This window comes from Cyprinus carpio, chromosome B7 (assembly GCF_018340385.1).
Source record: "Cyprinus carpio isolate SPL01 chromosome B7, ASM1834038v1, whole genome shotgun sequence".
NCBI classification, from domain to species: Eukaryota; Metazoa; Chordata; class Actinopteri; order Cypriniformes; family Cyprinidae; genus Cyprinus; species Cyprinus carpio.
The window spans coordinates 14,351,774-14,372,120 of record NC_056603.1 but is presented as its reverse complement, the minus strand read 5'-3'; the positions used below and the strand labels follow the sequence as shown (position 1 = coordinate 14,372,120).

At 37.1% G+C, this 20,347-nt stretch overlaps 2 protein-coding genes across 6 annotated transcripts; one reads left to right on the top strand and one right to left on the bottom strand.

The window, feature by feature from the left end:
• Window positions 1–1,278: 1,278 nt before the first annotated feature.
• Window positions 1,279–14,022, bottom strand: gba2 (glucosidase, beta (bile acid) 2). 3 transcript variants are annotated; one of them, XM_042727382.1, is made up of 17 exons: window positions 13,883–14,022; window positions 12,396–12,646; window positions 10,681–10,772; window positions 9,831–9,946; window positions 9,143–9,361; window positions 8,645–8,884; window positions 7,834–8,090; window positions 6,171–6,296; window positions 5,323–5,507; window positions 4,653–4,757; window positions 4,393–4,500; window positions 3,976–4,127; window positions 3,734–3,840; window positions 3,508–3,650; window positions 3,279–3,394; window positions 2,131–2,322; window positions 1,279–2,046 (listed from the first exon to the last, which is right to left on the bottom strand). In XM_042727382.1, exons 2-17 carry the CDS (start codon window positions 12,584–12,586, stop codon window positions 1,828–1,830), a joined length of 2,568 nt encoding a protein of 855 aa, XP_042583316.1. In that variant the 5' UTR covers window positions 12,587–12,646; window positions 13,883–14,022; the 3' UTR covers window positions 1,279–1,827. The 3 variants fall into 3 exon arrangements, with proteins under 3 accessions (XP_042583316.1, XP_042583317.1, XP_042583315.1); XM_042727383.1 differs by having other exon boundaries at window positions 13,759–13,897; XM_042727381.1 differs by lacking the exon at window positions 13,883–14,022 and adding an exon at window positions 12,748–12,886.
• On the top strand, window positions 13,948–19,944 carry rgp1 (GP1 homolog, RAB6A GEF complex partner 1). Of its 3 annotated transcripts, none has more exons than XM_019106772.2 (9): window positions 13,948–14,086; window positions 15,717–15,832; window positions 15,941–16,074; window positions 17,367–17,450; window positions 17,802–17,951; window positions 18,184–18,330; window positions 18,432–18,559; window positions 18,979–19,156; window positions 19,350–19,944. In XM_019106772.2, the coding sequence occupies exons 2-9, from the start codon at window positions 15,717–15,719 to the stop codon at window positions 19,571–19,573; spliced, it is 1,161 nt and encodes a 386-aa protein (XP_018962317.1). In that variant the 5' UTR covers window positions 13,948–14,086; the 3' UTR covers window positions 19,574–19,944. The 3 variants fall into 3 exon arrangements, with proteins under 3 accessions (XP_018962317.1, XP_018962316.1, XP_018962315.1); XM_019106771.2 differs by lacking the exon at window positions 13,948–14,086 and adding an exon at window positions 14,924–14,966; XM_019106770.2 differs by lacking the exon at window positions 13,948–14,086 and adding an exon at window positions 14,985–15,276.
• The last annotated feature ends 403 nt before the right edge of the window (window positions 19,945–20,347 follow it).

The following is a 20,347-nucleotide window of genomic DNA, read 5'->3' as shown; positions in this document are numbered from 1 at the left end:
AGGAGTGACTAATACACATTAAGGTCAGTAGGATCTTTTGATTTATGCCACACCCTTTCAGCAGGCCTGAGCTTAGAATGATGTTCGCGGAGAACATCAGACAGGGGTGGTACGGCCTGGCCTGGAAGACAAGGGGCAGATAGTGTCTAAACAAGATGTAAGAGTGGAGCATAAAGTATCAGCAGCACTGTCAGCATCAAGAGATGATAACTGTTTAGGGGGAGAGAGCGAAGAAGGAACCCTAGCAGATAGCCGGGAGGGTGAGAGTGAGCGTAGGTTACGTCGAAAGATGACATGTGCAGGGGTATGTGTTGTGTCAGGAAACATGTTAACGAGGTTAAAAGTGAGGAGGAAGTGATCTGAGGTGTGCAGTGGAGTAACTAGCACATGATCAGTGGAGTAGTGTCGTGTGTTAATAAGGTCCAGTTAGTTGCCTGATTTGTGAGTAGCCATAACACTCTCTTGAGATCAGAAGAGGCAAGCAGAGTGTGGAATTCCACAGCCTGAGGTTTATCTAGGTGGATGTTGAAGTCTCCAAGCATAATTAATAAGGGGAGTACCATCTACAGGTAAGGTTGAGACCAGCACATCTAATTCATTCAAGAAGTTAACTTGGGGGTCGATAAACAATTACAAAATGGAATTTAAAAATGGGCTTGTTTTACAAAATGGGTGGGTAATAGTGACTTAATGTGATTCAAAGGAGCTGTTAATACCCAGAGAAGTTAAAGAAATACATTTCCATGCATTACAGATAAGCAGACCAGTACCTCCACCTCTTCCAGTCAGACAGGGAGTGTGGGAAAATTACAAATTATTGGAGAGTGCTGTAGGAGTAGCAGTGTCCTCTGGTTTGATTCAGGTCTCTGTCAGGGCCATGCAGTTTAGCCTTGAATGACTAGAAATAGATGTAATGAAATCTACTTTGTTTACTGCAGACTGACAATTCCAGAGACCAATAGAAAAGAAAGAAGTGTTTTAGCAGACAAAGGCAAAGTGCACAGGATGTTAGAATTGCGCTGCCTATAGTGTGTGATGCATGGTTTGCGAGTGGTAGTAATAATAGGGATATGGAAACACATATTAAGAGTTTGTCATTAAAAAAAAAAACATTCTAAATATAAAAATATATTACATTTTAACATCCTAAAAATTTATGAAAGGCCTTATGAAGGGTATAAAAATATATTTTAAAAAAATATTTAAAAAAAAGTATTAAAATAGAAAAAAGAAATGCTTTCTGATGCATCTGAGGAAAAAATGAATCTGGTGGCAGTAAACATTCATTCCAATTTACTTAATTATATTTCTATTACAATTCTGTAGATTAATGTACAGTACTGACTTTTCAAAGCCTCAGATGTTTTATGACACATACATGGACAAATATTTCTAATAAAAGAGATAGAGAGAACCAGCAGTTCTTTCTTCAAGTACTCTACAGGTCATTCCCATAATATAAATTAAAACATACAGTGAAAATTACGTAGAATCATGCTCTAACTTCTTGATTCTCAAAGATCAATGACCCTACATCCAATATCATAATGAACAGTATGTCAGTACATCGAGACCAAGCCTTTACACTCTCATTCGTGAAACTATGATTTATAGCTGCTACATAGAAGGACTGTGGTAAAGCTTATGCACATTTTCAGTGGAAATGTCAGTTTTACAATATAACTGGAAATTAAGGTTCTGTGTGAACCAACAGCTCATGATGACGTTATCTCCAAAGTCCTTTGCAATCGTTTAAAACTAAGAGGTCACTTCATTATGGAGGCTCGACAGCGCATGTTCCCTTTAGCACATTTATAAGGCTCCAGCTCAGTCCTGTCCCACATCTTTATCAGTGGTTTTGCTATGGTTTGGTCGATTGTTCAGTGCAAGCTGCATTGCCCAGATGCTCAAAGGCCTCATATAAGCGAGAGAGCGGTAAATGCCTTTCTCACAGTATGCTTCAGGAGTCTGGAAGGCCATTCCCATTCGCTCCCATACAGCGCGGTAACAGCCTTCCGCAGTGTGCATTCCCTCTTCTATCATGCCCTGGAAAAAAACACAGCAGGTTGTATTAGGAGTTAATTAATAGACTGATCTGGAACCTGGTGATATGATCTGAGGTTTGATTACCTCATGTATCATTGTAGCTGCTAATCCGTACACTACTCCCACCCACACCTCATCTGATTGGACACTGGAACGATCAGGCACACCCTCTGGCCTCATCCCATTCACCGCACCCATCTGCCCGCCTGAAAAGCTCATAACATTGAGGTCAAACACTGACTTCAGCGCACTACAGATTTTCTCCTTGGGAAAAACCTGCATAGAGAAATGGATGTAGAAAATTCTTGTTAGTTCCCATCCATAGTTTACTCTTCCTATAGAACACTGACCCCTTCTGGAGTCTAAGTGACCCATGCAAAATAATTTAACAGCATTTTATTTATTTATTTGTTAATTTTACTTTATAAAACTTTACAATGAGGTTCAATTCTTTGCTGTTATGTATCATGAACTAACAATCAACAATACTTCTATTGCAATTCATATTAATTCATTTCAATATACATTTTTAAACAATTCAATTTGTAGAAATTAACACTTTTTTGTTGCTTTTTTTAAAAATTCATCATTTATAAACATTTATAATTTTACAAAAGACTGTTGTTCTTCAAACTATCTGCTCATCAAAAAATCCTGAAAAAGAATTATCTCTTCATCACACTTCATTAAGCATCACAACCATTTCCAACTGTGATGACAATAGTAATAGTAAATGTTTCTTGAGCACCAAATCAGCATATTAGAATAATTTCTGACGAACCGTGTGACACTGAAGTAATGGTTGCTAAAGATTCAGCTTTGCCATAAAAGGAACGTTGCATTAAAAAAAAAGAATAATAATAAAAAAAGAATATATATATATATATATATATATATATATATATATATATATAGATATATATATATATATATATATATATATAAAAATGTAATAATATTTCACATTATTACTATTTTAAAACTTTTTATTTAAATTAATACCGCCTTAGCGAGCATAAGGAAACATCCTACCCACCCCAGTAGTGTAAATCGTTATTTTATGACACCTGATGTATTAATGTTAAGGCACTGAACCATATTGTAAAGTGTTACATTTATTTCTTATGTTAATGAAGCCATTCAAAATAATTGTTAAATTAACATTATGTGGTACAAATAAAACCAAATGTTGATCCTATTAAAACATGCTTCTAAAATGTTTTTCAGACTACCTGGTAGTCATCGTCCCCAAGTCCAGAGGCCCTGAGAAACCAATGGCCTGCACACTGGTCCGACATTACACTGTTAGACAGGCTCCGTCCACTGCTGTCGTAGTTGTAGTATTTGCCTATCAGAGAAGGAGAAAGACACTTCACGGGGGGAAATGAATGCATTCAATTGAATGTGGTTGCTGGAAGACCACATCTGTTTTAAATAGGCACTGTGTATGCTTACACTTACCATTCCACAGGAGTTTGTCAAAGGCTGCTTTTCCTCTCTCCAAAATATCTCTGTAGCGTTGATAAACAGACTCGCAATTCAGCACACGTGCCATTTTACACATCATGCACACTGACGCCAGCCACAGACCACCACAGTATGCACTGGAAGACCACACAGGGATGTTATGACTTATGTCATGATACAGGATAAAATAAAATAAAATAAAAACTTTCTGAGTCCTAACCTGGGTCCTGTCACCTTCCATCCATCATAAGTCTGGTCTGCATAGCCAGAATTTTCTATCAGCCCATCACCATCCTTATCAAATTTCAACTCTGTCTCCATAACTGTCTAAATAAGCCAGAACATCAGATATTTGAGTAATGTGTCTTAAAACACTTGGAACTTGACAAGTCACTTTACATCTGCATATACAGAGGATATAATTTTACACAAAATACTAAAATACAATAGAGAAAACCTCACCTGGCATATGGGCCACATATCCTTCAGATACTGCTCATCCTGGGTCAGGTAATAGTCTCGGTACACCTGCAGCACAAACTTCAAGTTCAGATCCTTCCAGTCAGCTGTATCGTGGATCAAATATGCATTGGCACGAACCCAAGGCTCATCATCTGTTTGAAATCAAAGAGTAGGTTTTTTTGACATATTAATAAAATGAGGTGAATCATTTTGAAAAAAACAAAGAGATATGGTAGCTACAATTAGACCACTCAAATGTATTTCTAATAATTTCATATTAATGCATTATGCAAGAAAAAATGATTATGGGGTTCATGATGAAGATGATGATGACAATTTCTATTTTAGGTGAAATCTCTTTCTCTCTTTGACAAATGTGACGTGTGACTTAATGGTATCCTACTAGTCACAACTCACCAGGGTCTCCAATGTCATGAGGTACAACGTCCCGGGTCTTGACTGGTGAGTATTGGCCATTCATTAGATTTAACCTCTCGGTAGGATCGTGTTGAACGACACTACCAGCTGAATATGAGAGAGAGAGGGGGGAAAGTATAATTAAACAAAGAGAGAATGCAAAAAAAATCTGCAAATGAATGTAAAACACAAAATACTAAAAATAAATAATTTATAATGAATTCAAATACATTCAATGTTCAAATGTGAGCTTAGCTTACCAATATCATACTGCAAACTCAGAGCCAGCTTGGGCCAGAGCATGATGAGAGCGAAGGAAGCATAGAAGTGCACATCATATGTGTTATACATCCTGTACTCCTGACCTGGAGCAAGAGACAAAGAATTTATTTATCACCTTGATTTAAACTTTAATGAACCTTAAGTGTATTATGAACTAAGTGTAATTCTAAATTTAATCTAAAACTATTAAAATTCATTTTCAGTATTTGAAAAAGCTGAAATTAAATAAAAGATACATTTTTGATGAAACATTTTAAATGAATTGTTTTTTTTTTAAGACAAAAATAAACTACTTTTAGTTGAAGTACTAAAATTACTAAAAGTGAAAAAAAATTAAGCTTTATAGAAATAAAAAAAACTAATAAAAAAGACAAAATGACTAAAACACAAACTAAAACTGAAAATAAAAAACAAACGCTAATTCAAATTGAATACTATAATAGTATATAAACAATACTACAATAACACTGATTAACAGCAACACATTTCTTCTCAGCAATGCTGGTTATATTTTTTATCATGGTTTTTGTACATGGCATACATGATAATTATATTCACAAATCAAATGTTATGAACCTGTTCTAAACAAATATTGAGTTTAGTTTGCATATTAAGTTAATGTTGAATGTTACAGCCCTACTCTCTTACCCTCTAGGTAAGCGAAACGGCCGTAATCCTTGACAACATCAGGCTGGGCTGGAAGCCCCCCATCCTCAGGACGAACCCCTCCGCTGATGTCAGCGTCCTCTGGAAGCTCCACCCACACGGTTCCACCATCCACAACAAAGTACAGCTCATTAAACAGAGCAGACTTATACCAAGCCGGAAGAGACCTAGAACAACACTGTGTTTAAGTCTACTGGTGGTGAAACATACACAGAATGGATATTGAAATACATTAATTGAAGATTTATTTCACACAATATTTAGTAATATGTAAATAAAAACAGAAAATGTGGTTTGTCCGATGACGAGGCTGTCAGTATATTTTTTAAAACTGACACAACAAAGAATTTTGCCAAGCTAGCAAAGGATATCGCCAATACTTCTGATCTCAAAACAGCCAAATACCAACAGATTAATCAACCGCACAACTGAAAACAATAGCTGCCTTATGTTGAAACAATAGGTGGACACCTGGAATTAGTATGTCGCATGTGACTCAGGCAACACTACTCAAAGCATACACAATTCATTCTGTATTTAGTGCACTCGACAGTATGAAGGGGATTGTGGAAATGAAATGAGTAATACGTGCAAAATGGCATATAAGGGCTACTGTTGTCTATGGACATAATGGATAAATCCATGACTCTTCTGTTCGTTTAAATAAGTAGTCGAATGTATTTGCAGGAAGGACAACTGTTTGCTTACACATAGTCTTTTAGATGAACAATAATCACACAAATGGGCAGCACACAACTTGATTAACTGACAGGACAGGCTGACAGGCCCTCAAGCCTGATCTTTTTCATGGGGAAATGACATCTTTTTACCCATCCTGTAGAATCGGCCTCTGCCACTCATCAATGCTCTCCTCCCATTTACTGTAGTGTGTGAGTGCGTAGTGAGACAGAGACGGGGCAGCATCTCCTTTGGTGCCGTAATAACGTGTGTATCTCCTGAAAAAAACACCACACAAATAATGTGATTATTTCACAGCATCAAAGGGTATTATTTCGTCATTTCAAATGCAATTATATAGTCTATAAACAAAATGAAGCATATTTCTAGGACCATTAAGATCTTCATATAACAACTGAGCACATTTCCCCCAATTCCCATTAATGTAATGCAATAAAGTCTCATTCTCATTAATGTAATGCAAACTAAAACAATGACATTTTTATTCATTTGTAGCATTTATGCATCATTGTCTCCTGGATTCTGAGATTAAACAAATTAGCGTTGCTGCTCTAATATGAATGTGTAAGGGGCACAAACTGTGGCCCTGTGCTAAACTTAATGACTCAAACGCTTCTTTTCATGCAGCTTGTAAATAGTACTTCTTTTTATACACAGAAACATCACTTCCTTTTAAAATTCTCATGTAACTGCATTAAAGAGTACCTATTGAAACAGGAAGAACGGCAGGACATGTCAAATTGTGTCTCTTTTAAGCCCTTAGTTATTTCATAATAATATTTTTCTCAGGTAAGAGAACAACTGTAAATCAATTATGCACGTATCTGTTAACAGTTATTTTGGTTAACATTTGAGACTATAAAGGAACATAAACTAATATTCAAAAACTTGGAGTTGATCAATTTTAAGTCACTTAAGCTGCATTTGAAATGGTAATATTGTAAAATATGATTACAATTTGTTTTTTAAATGATCCTTTAATATATTTTAAAATGTAATTTATTCCTGTAATGGCAAAGCTGAATTACTCCAGTCATTAGTGTCACATGATCTTTCAGAAATCATTCTAATATGGTGTTCATTAAAAATATTCCTATCAATCTTGAAATCAGTTAATGCTTGTATATAAACAGATACATTTATTCCAAGATTCTCTGATGAGCAGACAGTTCTAAAGAACAGCATTTATCAGAAATAGAATTTAATGCGTAAATAAAAGTATTGATTTATTTTTAAAAAAGCTTCTTACTGATCCTTAGCTTTTGAACGGTAGTGTATATAGATTAAAAGTCACAAAAATGTATTTAATCACTACATATGGTTTTCTGTGACACCTATTTTACACACATACCTAAGAAAACAAATACTAGGGTAACCTGACCCACAATGTGTACAAAGAGATTAGAGAGCAAGATAGAGAGCATATTATGTGTCACTATACATTGGAGATGTCAAAAAACAACACTGATGATACATTTTTTTTTCAATTGTTAAAATATTTATGCATCATGGTCTTACTCATCTGGATTCACTGAACTGAAACAAATTTTCCCTCCATAACTTATCATGCTGTTCACATTAAAAATGTACAATTGTTCACTTTTCTGAAAACAGGCCAAAAATATTGATGACTCATGTTGCTCTACACAGATGTTTGTCCAATCAAATGCTGTCTAGAGTGAGAATGTCCCTCCCACTAACAACTAACAAGTCATTAATCATGACTGTGATGCATTTATCATTTACATGAAAGGAAGGGATTTATCATTTGACCTATTCTGCATATACACATACCTTTCATATATTCTCCCTCTGGAGCCAAATGTGATTTTTGGCATATCCCAGGCCAAACTGAACTCCACACTGTTGTGACTGTTAGCAGGCACCGAGCAGCTCACAGCCAGGGCAGCCGCCACTTCCTCCCCTTTCTGTGTGGGTGGGCTGGAGTCCTTAGGCGAGTCGAGCCGTCCGTCAGTCATGAGGTCACTCCACAGAGCACTACAGGTTCCCTTCGGGCTAAACGCCGTCTGGTGACTGATCTCTTGGCCAGACTAAAATAAAGTGAAACTTTAAATAAAGAGAGGAACAACAACAGCTCTGTCTCAAAACCTAGTGAGCTGCCTACCTAGACACACTTCAAGGGATAATTCACAATATTAATTCTGTCATCACTAATTCACTCTTACATCATTCCAAACCTGTATGACATTCTTTCTTTAATGGAATGTAAAAGAAGATTATCTGAAGAATGTTTTAACCATTTTTGTCCATAAAATGAACATCAGTGGGGTCCAAAACAACACTGAATTCCATCGATATATCTTTATCAACAGTTTAAGCTGTCTTTAAAGTCTTGTTTCTCAATAAAACAGTTAAAGAGCGCTCATATGGTATTAGCAGTATCTTTGCACAGTTTATTGTGGTGAACCACAGCAATCATTCACCCAAAGCTCTTATTTGCACAGAGAAACAGGAGCTCATGCAGTATAGTGGTGTGATGGTGAAACCTGTTTAGCAGAGTGCTTTTGTCTGTGCACTGTAAGTTGTTTTTGTGCATTTACTACAGGCAAAACCTGCTGCTTCTAGATTTACACTGGCACATTACCTTTTCTCTTGCAGCTATACACAGAGTGTAAGGGTTGACGGGCGTCTGGTGATGTAGTAACACCCCAGACACAGATTCTCCGTCTTTTTCCAGGTGAAATGGTTCATTCCAGTAGCCCCCACTCTTATCGTCTTTATGTCCAGACCCGTTAACCATCGTGAACATGATGGAAACATCAAGTGCGTAGTCATTCTTATTCTCAATGTCCCACACAAACACAGCCACAGGAAGACTGGAGTCCTGAAAATGAGTAAAAGTTTTGAAACTGCAATATTAGTATAAGTACAGTAATATTTTTTTAATACATTTAAAAATGTAATTTATCTATGTGATGGCAAAGTCAAATAGTCAGCAAACTTTACAAGTAGCACTTTTATCAGTGTTGAACAGTTATGATGCCATTTTTGTGTAAAGGAAAGTGTCATACAATATAAATGAATTATAAATAAAAGCAACAATGTGCTTTAAATATCAAACACATTCTTAACAGCTTGTCACCTTGTAGTCGTGAGGGATGACGGGTGACACCTGCCTGCAGGTGAGAGTGACATTCTGGCCAGGCAGGTGGTAGACGGTCCAGGCTCGTGGGTACAGAGCATGGTAAAAGGCGTATTCACCACAATAACCCCAGTTCCAACCCTGAAGAGTCGGGGGTCGCTCTGTAGACAACACCTGCTGGTATACTGTCTGACCACCCCTGCGCAGACACACTGTAAACTAGGACATAGAGGGGGTTCAAATAGACAAACTAGGTGAAAAGCATATACTGTATAATAACAAACACTTGCCCAGAACTGTGCAATACATACCCACAGAGTCACTAATTTCTAAAAACTAAACACTAAACACGACAGTTCAAATGTTTGGGGTTGGTAAGAAATCCCACCAAGGCTGCAATTTTCAGCAGCATTTACTCCAGTCTTCAGTGTCACACGATCCTTCAGAAATCATTCTAATATTCTGATTTTGTGCTCAAAACCATTTTTATCAATGTTGAAAAGTACAAAGTTCAAAAGGACAGCATTTATTTACATAATGAATGTCATTGCTGTCACTTTTGACCAACTTAGCCTGACCTTGCTTAATAATTTATTAAAATAAAAAAAAATCTTACTGACCCCAAAATTTTTGAACAGTGGTATGGATTTTTTTTTAGGTATTTTACTGAATGACACTAGTTCTTTACCTGGTTAGCAATAACGGTTTTATAGTGGTACATTCCAGGATTTAGTTGCCACCGGCAGAAATCTCCCCTCCATCCACGAGTGATACTGCCTCCGCCAATGCCACCAAGAGGAGCACCTGCACAAAACATGTCCTCTGTTACACTGGCACATTTTAAAGTGACAGTACACCCAAAAATGAAAATCCCGTCCTTAATTACTCACCCTCGTGTCGCTCCAAATACATAAGACATTCGTTCATCTTCGGAACACAAGATGTTTTTAAAAGTTTTCTAACCCTCAATAGACAGCAATATAACTGAAATCTTCCCAGGTCCAGAAAGGACATCATTAAAATAGTCCATGTGACATCAGTGGTCCAACCGAAATTTTATGAAGCTATGAGAATACTTTTTATGTGCAAAAAAAACTAAAAATAACACATTTATTCAACAATTCTTCTCCTCCAAATCATGTATTCTGCAATTATGGAGAGTACCATGCATCAGCAGCACCACGAGCATGCGTTGTTTAGTGCAGAGGTACTCCCGAAAATGTTGGAAGACGTGATTTAGAGGAGAAGAATTGTTGAATAAAGTTATTATTTTTGTTTTCTTTGTGCACAGAAAGTATTCTCACAGCTTGAACCACTGGCAGGTTGAACCACTGATGTCACATGGACTGTTTTACCGATGCACTGCTGTATACGCAGGGTCAGAAAGCTCTCGGATTTCATCAAAAATATCTTAATGTGTGCTCCCAAGATGAACGAAGTAATTAATGAGTAATTAATGCCAGAATTTTAATTTTTTGGTGAACTATGCCTTTAAGAGTTGTTGTTGCTTTGATGTTTCTGTTTGTCTTTGCGCTTACCGTAAATTTGTCTCAGTGGTAAAGCCCGAAACATATCAATAAAAGGAGCCTTCTTCTCAACCTGGGTCTTTCTGTACCACCATCTCAGATACCTGCTCAGATAAAGCAAAGAAGAATTCACTAAACTGGCTTTTCTCTCTGTCACACACAGGTATAGCCTTGAACTGGTATTGATGAACAGTGAAGGTAACAGAGTTTTGTTCAATATATTGCTCATGCATCTATGTGCAAAAATCACACTTTGACTTCTTAAATTGGTCTTTATAGCTTCACAGCAATGCTAGTTCTAATAATGAACCTCTGTTTCTCATACACATACTACATCTCAACTTTAGTCACTCCCAAACCACTCCATCCAACTCATTCTTTTCTGTCTCACTCATTCTCCTGCAATAATGCACACACAGCTGCTTTCAGTCTTGTTGCACTCAGCACAAGAGCGCCTAGAAACAGAGACTGATTCACTCAAACATAAAAGGGCAGATGGCATTATGGGATAGGCTGAAAAAGCACTGAACTGTGTTTGCCCTGGATACAAATCACTTTTTGTAGTGATCACTGATTTAGTACTGTTTTAGTTTTTCCCAATCAAAATCTCTTATATTACATATTTATCTAAAAAAGTGCAACTTTTCTCTCTCCAGACTTGCTAATTTATTTATTTATGCTTGTTAAGTGAACTGGAATTATTATTTTTTTTACTTACATGTTGTTATGGAATAATCACTTGGCAGGAGTTTGTTGTATTAAAGGAAAATTTAATACACCACATTTTTTCAGATTAAAGAAAATGCAAAGTTCATTTACTATGGAGGGTTTCGATGCATGACTGCATATGGCTATCGCAGACGCCAGCCATGCCCCTATGCTAGTATGCTAGTATGCTAGTGAGTAATCAATCAAGTGTGGTGAAGGTTGAGCAACATGATTCATGAATACAGTATTCACATACACATCAGAGAACTGATTGTGTAAATGGGAACGTACAGTATAGATTTATAAACCTCGTGACAGCTGTTGTGTCAAACATTAACGTGGAACAGAACAGCACACAGGGTCAATATTGACTGATATCGACACTGATTAAATAGCCTCAGTGGACAATTCCATGCAGCTGTAGTGTGATGCTAGAGATAAAATAATAGTTCATTAACAAAGAATCACAACAACAAAATCCAGAATCTAAACCCAGGTCAACCGCTATCAAGCTGTTTATAGCAGGAACGTCCAAAGGTCCATACAAAGGGAGGAAGTTCACTGAAATGTATTAGTTACGGTGTAACAGTTAGAGAGGGAAAACAGCCCCACCTGATCCAGGTAAATACACTTGCTACACAAGCCCGCAGGTAACCCACAAATGATCCACATGCTCAGAATTCTGGTTTAACAGGTTTGTGAGGTGCAATACACACAATAAGCTTAAGACGTTATCAGTAACCATGAAACACCGGTCGAACAAATAAAGCTGTTAAGAACCAAGTGGACAAAGGTTTAGCAGAAGAAGGGAATGAAAACATGTCCATCTGTGGTCAAAATATAACCACTGAACAATGTTTCCTGTTCCTGTTTCAACCATAGATATTGGTATAGAGCAAAAGGCCATTGAGATGTGTATAATGGTCTAGCTTTTGATGTAAACAAATTCTATTCTCTAATAAATGAATGAACAAGTGGATCTGAGGCTCTTCTATTGAAATCTGATTTGTTAAACATACCTGACCCCTAAAGAAACATGCTCGATCATGTTGGACAATGAGACATCTTTGGCTTGAAATGGTTTCCGCTTCTCTTTGAACTCGTGTGCCAGGCATATCCTCCAGCCATCTTTTGGGACACCAAATCCTGTTTCTGTAGACACATACCGGCTCATCAGCTCAGCCAGAGACGTGCTGTCATTTAAATCCATAGCAGAGCTGTTGGATCACCAGTCCAAACCAAAACCGTAAAAATCAGCTCCCTGGATCCTCTGAAAAAAGGAAGGATTAAAGTGTTAATGCATATAGAATATTTCCTTTGTTTTAAGGCTAAAGCAACAGATAAGACAAGGTTTGAAAAATGACATCTTGCCTACTGTGTTGTGCAAGTAAGACTTGAGATCACATGTTTGATCTGCATGCATGGGCAGGTGATCTACCTACGAACGCAAAGTTCACCTGTCACCAAGGTGACGGAACGACAGAGTTCAGTTGCCAGCAACAACCACAGGCTGGAGATGTAACCTGATCCTTTTCCTTTTAATTAAATAACAATAGCTCCCTTCATTTCACCCCTGGGCCAGGCAAATCTTTTTCTAGTTGGTAGAATTCACTTGGCCAAACAAATAAGATATCTGTAGATCCCCAGCCCATCCCACATCAAGATGTTCTGGCATTCTTTACTGTACTTAACAATTAAAACCAAACAATGTTCCGACATAATCTACTACACTGACATTCAATGTATATGCACTGAAATAAAACAATAGAATTATAACAATAAGAAGAAGAATAAACAAATATATAATAAATGAATTATTATTACTACTAAACCAATTTAATTTTAACAGCAATAACAAAAATATATTTAGCTCTGTCCAACACTAATCCATGATTTCCTCCCTATTTTATATCCCGTTTCTATTGTTGTGTAGGTTTCCATTCCATTTGTTTTCATATATTATATTATTTGCTTTTTTTTTCCATTTAGGAATTTTCTATTATTTTTTTATTTACAAAATTACTTTTTTGTCTAATTAATTTATTGCTTGAAAATTGCAAAATTGAAAATTATGGTTTTACACATAATTTAGACATGGCTCAAACACTGATCAGTGCTGCAAAAAAAAATGCAAACTCACATACAACTCATAAAAATTAATTCTATAAAAATTAGTAAGCCTACCTTCTGGGACAGACGAGCACCATGTTATAAAAGTTAAGCACTTTTACTGTCTATTTGCTTTAAATAATTAATACTTCATATTTCACCCTATTTTGCAAAATGCAGCACCATTACAGAATCATACTTTGGCAAGACATATTAAATGAAAGAGGCATGATGTTTTAATGTCCAATATGCGTTTGATCAGTTTCTCTTCACCTCATTGTAAACGTCTGGCTACTTGGGTCACACTTGCTTTAAGACTGTCCATGCACAATTAATGTTCTCCTATTGTTATTGTTCCCTCCACGCAGTCCACCAGAGGAGTGTAAACCTCTCTTACCCTTGCCTGGGGTCTGCGTGTCAGTGGCGAGATGCACTTGTTTTGACTCTCGCGAGCATGACTGTCAGCGGAGCATCCGGTGTCCCGAGGCTGCTGCTTCCACTTTGTTGCGGCTGGATCTTGGGAATTTTTTCAAAGTGAACAGCAAACGCTAGGTTTTAGAGACGAAAAGCATGTAACGTTACACAGCATTTATACGTTTCCGTAAGTAAAAAACACATTTTCTTATGCAGAACAGCACATTACGATTTCTCGATGAACTGGTTAAAGCCAGGCATCAATTTGCCAATGATAGAGCAGTACACAGGGCCCTCTGTTGGCTTGTACCAATGAGCTCACCCTCGGGGAGGTAGCGTACAGAAGAGTGTCGTCATTTCAGTACTTCCCAAAGAAACACAAACCTTTTTCTGTATCTATTTTCTTTTATAAGCCATCTCTTGACTATTTAAAATAATAAATGCTTCACTTTTCTTAACTATCTTCTTCTGAGGAAGCCGTGCCATCCCCGTTGTGATTTTGGATGGGACTTTTACGTCACATTTGCCACGGAGCCAATGAGCGTGTTTACTCGTTTATTCGAATCGGTTCTTTTGAACGGTTCAGTTCAAAGAATCATTTTAAAGCAATCCAGTAAGTCGTTGTGTGGTTTACGCATAAACTGTATTCTAGTGTAAATGTTCAAGAAAAGCCATATGTTAAACGCATATTGCTGTTTATTTTATTTTTCGATTAACATTTTAAAAACCTTTGTTAGTCGTTGATTTAAACGATGGCATTTTTGTTCAAATGTAAGAAATACCTGCTAGTATTCTGCCAAGAATTATAAATACATTTAAGTATATCTTAATGTAAATGCAAATTTGATTATCTAAACTTGTTTTTTATTATAATATTTGTTCATAAAAATTTTACTGGCAGCTTCTAGTTATCAGTTTGTTGTTTGTTTGTTTGTTTGTTTTTTATTTTTTTTTTGGGACTGATTGGCGAACAAATCGTTCAAACAGTGAAAATGTTGAACTGATTCATTGAAACGAATTGACTCATAAGAACGATTCGTTCACGACTTGGACATCGCTATACCGGAGTTAAGAAAAATATTTTACATCCTATACTTTCTCGTGACATGTTTTACAGAGTAAATCAAAATAATATGCATAACCAAGATTTTTCTAAAGTCTAATTCCATGTCATGGCGGAGTTTGCGTTTGTGTTTATGAATTTATCCTGAAAACCGTTTGGAAAAAACTCAGGGAAACCTTATAATGGCCAAGACAAGTCTCCGGTTGTTTTGATTTTGCTGGAGCGTCGCCGGCTACACTTCTCTTTTAACTTCTGTGGTTAGGAATACGACGTAAAAAAAATCGACGGGAAGAAATAAAAGAAACAACTTCGAGGTATCGTAAAGGGTACAAATAAGAGAATGTTAGGACTTCCTGCTAGTATTGTAAACATTCGTCGTTGTGCCGCGCCGCACGACGCCAGCTCTTTAAATCTAGATGCACGCCGCTCTGTAGCTACGGTCAAGCTCGGCACATATTTCGTATCAGAGGTAGAATCATTAGGAAAGGCTTGTTTAATAACTTGTGCCACTGCTTAACATAATAAGCATAAGATCAAATATAAATCTCTCAAAAACTAATATATTCTCCACAATGCATGACCTACTCTCTGCCCTGTCAAAAACATCTTAAACCAGTCTACGCTGGTCTTAACTGGTCTCCTAGTTTGGAAACCCCTCTAAAACCAATAAACTTGTCCAGACTGGGAGGCCAGAAACCCATCTAAAGTCAAGTACCATCAAGTACCTTGCATATAACCTTTCTGTTTCTCTCAGATGATTGAGGTGGTGGCATCAATGGCACGAGGGCCTGTGTTTTTGGCAGGGGAGGTTTTAGAGTGTCTTATAACCTTCACAAATCCTATGTCACATCTGTCTACATCTGCCAGCAGGTAAAGAACAGTGTAATCACCAACAGGCAAAGGCACTGTTGTTTTTTGCTTTTTAACATATATATGTATGTGCTGTCAGTTGTGATTGCGTCTCTTCACCTTCCACAGTGAGATGTTGGCCTGGGCCAGTGCTCAGATCCACTGCCAGTTCCATGCCAGCGAGAGTCGTGTGGCTCTACCTGCTCAGGGCACCAAGCAGGACGTCCAAGCTGAGAGCGACACCGTACTGATACCAAGCAAAGGTGAAAAATGAGCAGCTAATATCAGACTAGTTTTACTTAACTTATATCGTTACATCAAAAATAAAGCAAATCAAATGAAGATCAGTTTTTCTATTACTGCCACATTTAAAATTGTGTGGTTTGTATGTCAAGTCACCTTTATTTATATATGCCACTTTATGCAATGGAGATTGTTTCAAAGCAGCTTCACAGTATTAAACAGAAAAAAAAAAAATCAATGCATCAGATTCAATGATGCAAACTACTTCAGTTAAAGTCCCTTAGTACCAAATTCTGCTGTCTAGCAGCTGTAGCAGGTCCAGTCAGTTCAGTGCTGATTCAGTTTAATTTAATAACTGTGTAATATTCATCAATCAATATTCACCCATTATTCAGCAATAATGAATCAAGTTCAGTTCGGTGATAAGTAGCTCTACTGAAGACAATGATATTGTCAATGATACTGATGTTATTCAGTTAATACCGCAATATTTTAAATTCAGCTTTATAGCCGCTCTAGACAATAGTGTCATCCTCCAGCTCAATTCAGTTCACGTTTTGTGTCAGTGCAGTCAAATGTCACATGTTGGAATTGGTGTTTTTAGAAGCAGAACAGTGAGCAAATTTTGAACAGAAACTACTCAAAATTGTGGCAGTTTGAGAAAATACTGTACTAAAAGTAAATGTTCAGATTGTGGAAACTGGAAATAGTTCTATTGTGAGGATGCTTTACTTACCTTATGCAAAAATGCACAATTATGCAATATTAAAATAACCTTCTACTTTAAAATATTTAAAATATATATATATATCAAAGGTTATCCAGCATGATTTACTGTACTTCACCAGAAAGTAGGTAAAAACATGCTGGACAGAATAATGACCAAATACAATCTGCCAAACTCACATCGTTAATTGGGGAAAATGCAGAGTTTAACAAGGGCAGATTCACTGGAGTTAGAAACCCTATAAATTTCAAGAAAAATGATGGCTGACAAAGCACGTGAAGATCAAGCAGTGTAATGATTTCATCTGGTCACAGACCTCCTGTTGGTACTGTATGCTGGGAAACTGTCAACTTTTATAATCTCTCTATTAGATTAATGTTGAATTGTGCCTTTCTTGTCAGTGTAAAAGCCAAATACTTTGAGTCTCTCAAAGTGCGCTTGTGACGAGGATTAGATGTTCATTTCAGCTTTGTTAATTTATCCATCTTTCTGTAATCTCAGATTTATTCACAGAAAAACTCTTGATTTTAGAGCAAGGATTAAGAGGAGAGATTTCACAATTTCCTTGTTTCTTCATTGGTCCAGGTGAACGAGGGCAGTGTGTGCTGGACACACCACCAAAGATCTTGTTCTGTGACCTCCGCTTGGATCCTGGAGAGAGCAAGACTTGTAAGAAGCTGAAAATAAACCAGACATGGATGCAGTCACGTTTAACTTTTGGTCTAAATGACCCATTGAGTTTTCTTTTGATAAGTGCTTGTGTTGTTTATATAGTTTATGCCCTCACAACATCAGTAATAAGAAGTGAACCCCTTAAAATAATTCCTCGTGACCCAGATAATGTTGATATGCTGTTGAAAACTGGTTCATGGCTCAAAACCAATAGTCAGCTGGCCAAAGTTCAGCTGTTCACTCATGTAATGGCTCATTATGCCTGGCTAATGTCATTCTGAACTACAGGAGACAGCCAGGTTTTTTTCAGCTGAGACTGCCAGTAAATAATGTTTTCCCCTCATTCAGATTCCTATAGTGAGGTTGTGCCCACTGATGGTCCACCCAGTTTCCGGGGTCAGGCAGTGAAGTACGTGTACAAGCTCACGATTGGCTGCCAGCGAGTCAACTCACCCATCAAGCTGCTGCGAGTCCCTTTCAGAGTTTTAGTGCTTCATGGTAGGTTTCCTTTCTCCCTGTTAGTCTTGTCCATGCAAAGCAGAGGCTAATTATCAGCAAGCTGCATTAGAGCTGCACTAATCACTTTCAACATGCTTTTTTTTTAACTCCTAAAGAAATGTTTAATCTTTTTAGAAAATGTGTGAATACTTGGTTGTTGAATAAATTAACACAAGTATGTACGTGAATAGAGTGTCACCACAGTGTCAAAAAATATATATATATTTTGCAGGCATGCCAGAGCCTCCGTTTCCCCAAGATGAGGAAGTGGCTCCCTCAAACCCCTTTCTGGAGGAGGAGGAAGGAAGCAGGAGAGATACAAGACCGCTAGAAAGAGCTCTGGACATGCTGATGATCACCACCTCGCGACGATGCCCATGTGCGTGAGTGAATGTGGGAAGGCTTGTGTCTTTGAATGTGTGCTTGTCATTCATGTGTCAGTTGTGAATATGGTAATGAGCACATGCATTTCCTTCACAGATATGTTCAACATCACAAACATGCGGGGAAAGGTGGCTAAGTTCTGCATCTTTAAGACTGTGTACAGGCTCGGGGAAGATATTATTGGCACCTTCACTTTCTCAGAAGGGGATATTCCATGTTTGCAGGTATAGTCTATAGTTCAGGTCAAAAGTTTGGGGACTATAAGATTTTTTTTTAATGCATTACTCCAGTCTTTAGTGTCACATGATCCTTCAGAAATCATTCTAATATGCTGATTTGGAACTCAAAAACTTTTCTTATTAATTTATTTTGAAAACAGTTGAAAACAATAGCAGTGCTTAATATTTTTGTGAAAACTGATCTTTTTTTTTCAGAATTCTTTGATGAATATAAAGCTCAAAAGAACAGCATTTATTTGATATAATATTCAAATAAATGCAAAATCCAAAAGTCTTTACTGTCACTTTTGATCAATTTAATGCATCCTTGTTTTTTTTTATATCTAATTGACCCCAAATTTTTGAGAATGTAAATGTTTCATGAAGTGCTTCTGTAGTGATCATGTGTATTTATATCTGCTCAGTATTCAGTAAGTCTACAAAGTGAGGAGGAGGTCCAAGAGCAGTACCAGAGACGTCCCGGCCAGGCTGTCAGTGTCACTGGTCACGGCCGACATCTAGAGTCCTGCTTGCACACAGCCTCCAGCCATTTCTCTCTCCCTGTACCCCTCAATGTCACACCAGGATTCACCACAGATATAGGTTAAAAAATCCTTCACGCATAAAAAGTTGTCAGTTGGATAATGTAGCTTTTGGTTGACTTATTGGTTTATTTCCGGTTCAGCTTGAACCTGAAGTTTTAAATCTGTTATCAAATACATGTGAGTAAAGGAAATAAGTGGACATTCTCTGATAAGGCAACATTCTCATTCAATGATTTTATTCTCTTCCCCAGTGACGTTACGATGGCGTCTGCATTTTGAGTTCGTAACAGCGCGGGAGCCAGTGGAGGCCCCGGTGGTTCTGCAGAATCAGTCAGAAGTCACAGTGTGGACGGGGGCAGAGCATGTGGATGTGGACACCTTCAGCTGGGACCTTCCAATCAAAGTGCTTCCCACAAATCCCACGCTAGCTTCATATGTTTCACAGTTCACAGGGACAAACAGCATCAACATTTGAGTTGTGTTGGTGTTTGTGCAGGGAGATCATATAACTAACGAGTTGTTGTTGTGAGATGTCCTGTTAGCGGTCTACTTTAAATTCAAAGGTGGCTTATATTTAGAGTTGTTTTATTGGTTTTTATCTTTTGCCGTGCAATGAGATGACAATTCTTTATTAAAGCTACTTCACATTTCAGCCTTGACCAACAGACTGCTTTACCTCCTGTAATGTAAAGATTTCTGTATTTTATAGTCTATATTTCATTCGTATGCTCCAAACTCTAATAACAAATGGTTTCTATTGTATTTCAGTTCTCTGTTACAAGCTATTTTGTAACATTTCGCTATATGCAAACAATAACTGAATAAAACCGTTATTGAGAGGCATGATTTCTGGTAGTTTTTTTTTTCCGAAACGGTTGTCCCACCTGTATGAACTACTATTTCTGCTGTAATGCTGACAAAGCTGCTTATATTAAAATATTTTTATTAATCAGAACTTATGAGTCTTGAGAGATTAATAAATATATAGGTTTATAGTATGTTTATGATTCTTGCAGGTTTAAGAACTGTATTTCTTACATGAAAACAATAGGTATAAGGGGGAAAAGATATTTCAGCTTACATCTTGATTTTGTGTTTATTAGCATTTTAAATTATAGTTACAATCATTTGTTAATTTGAATACGTTTAAATCATCCTGTGGCCGCCTTGGAAGTTCACTGAGGCCCCTGAGAACCAATGTACTATTGTAGTTTTTTTAGAAATTAAAAGAATGAGATTTTTTTTATAC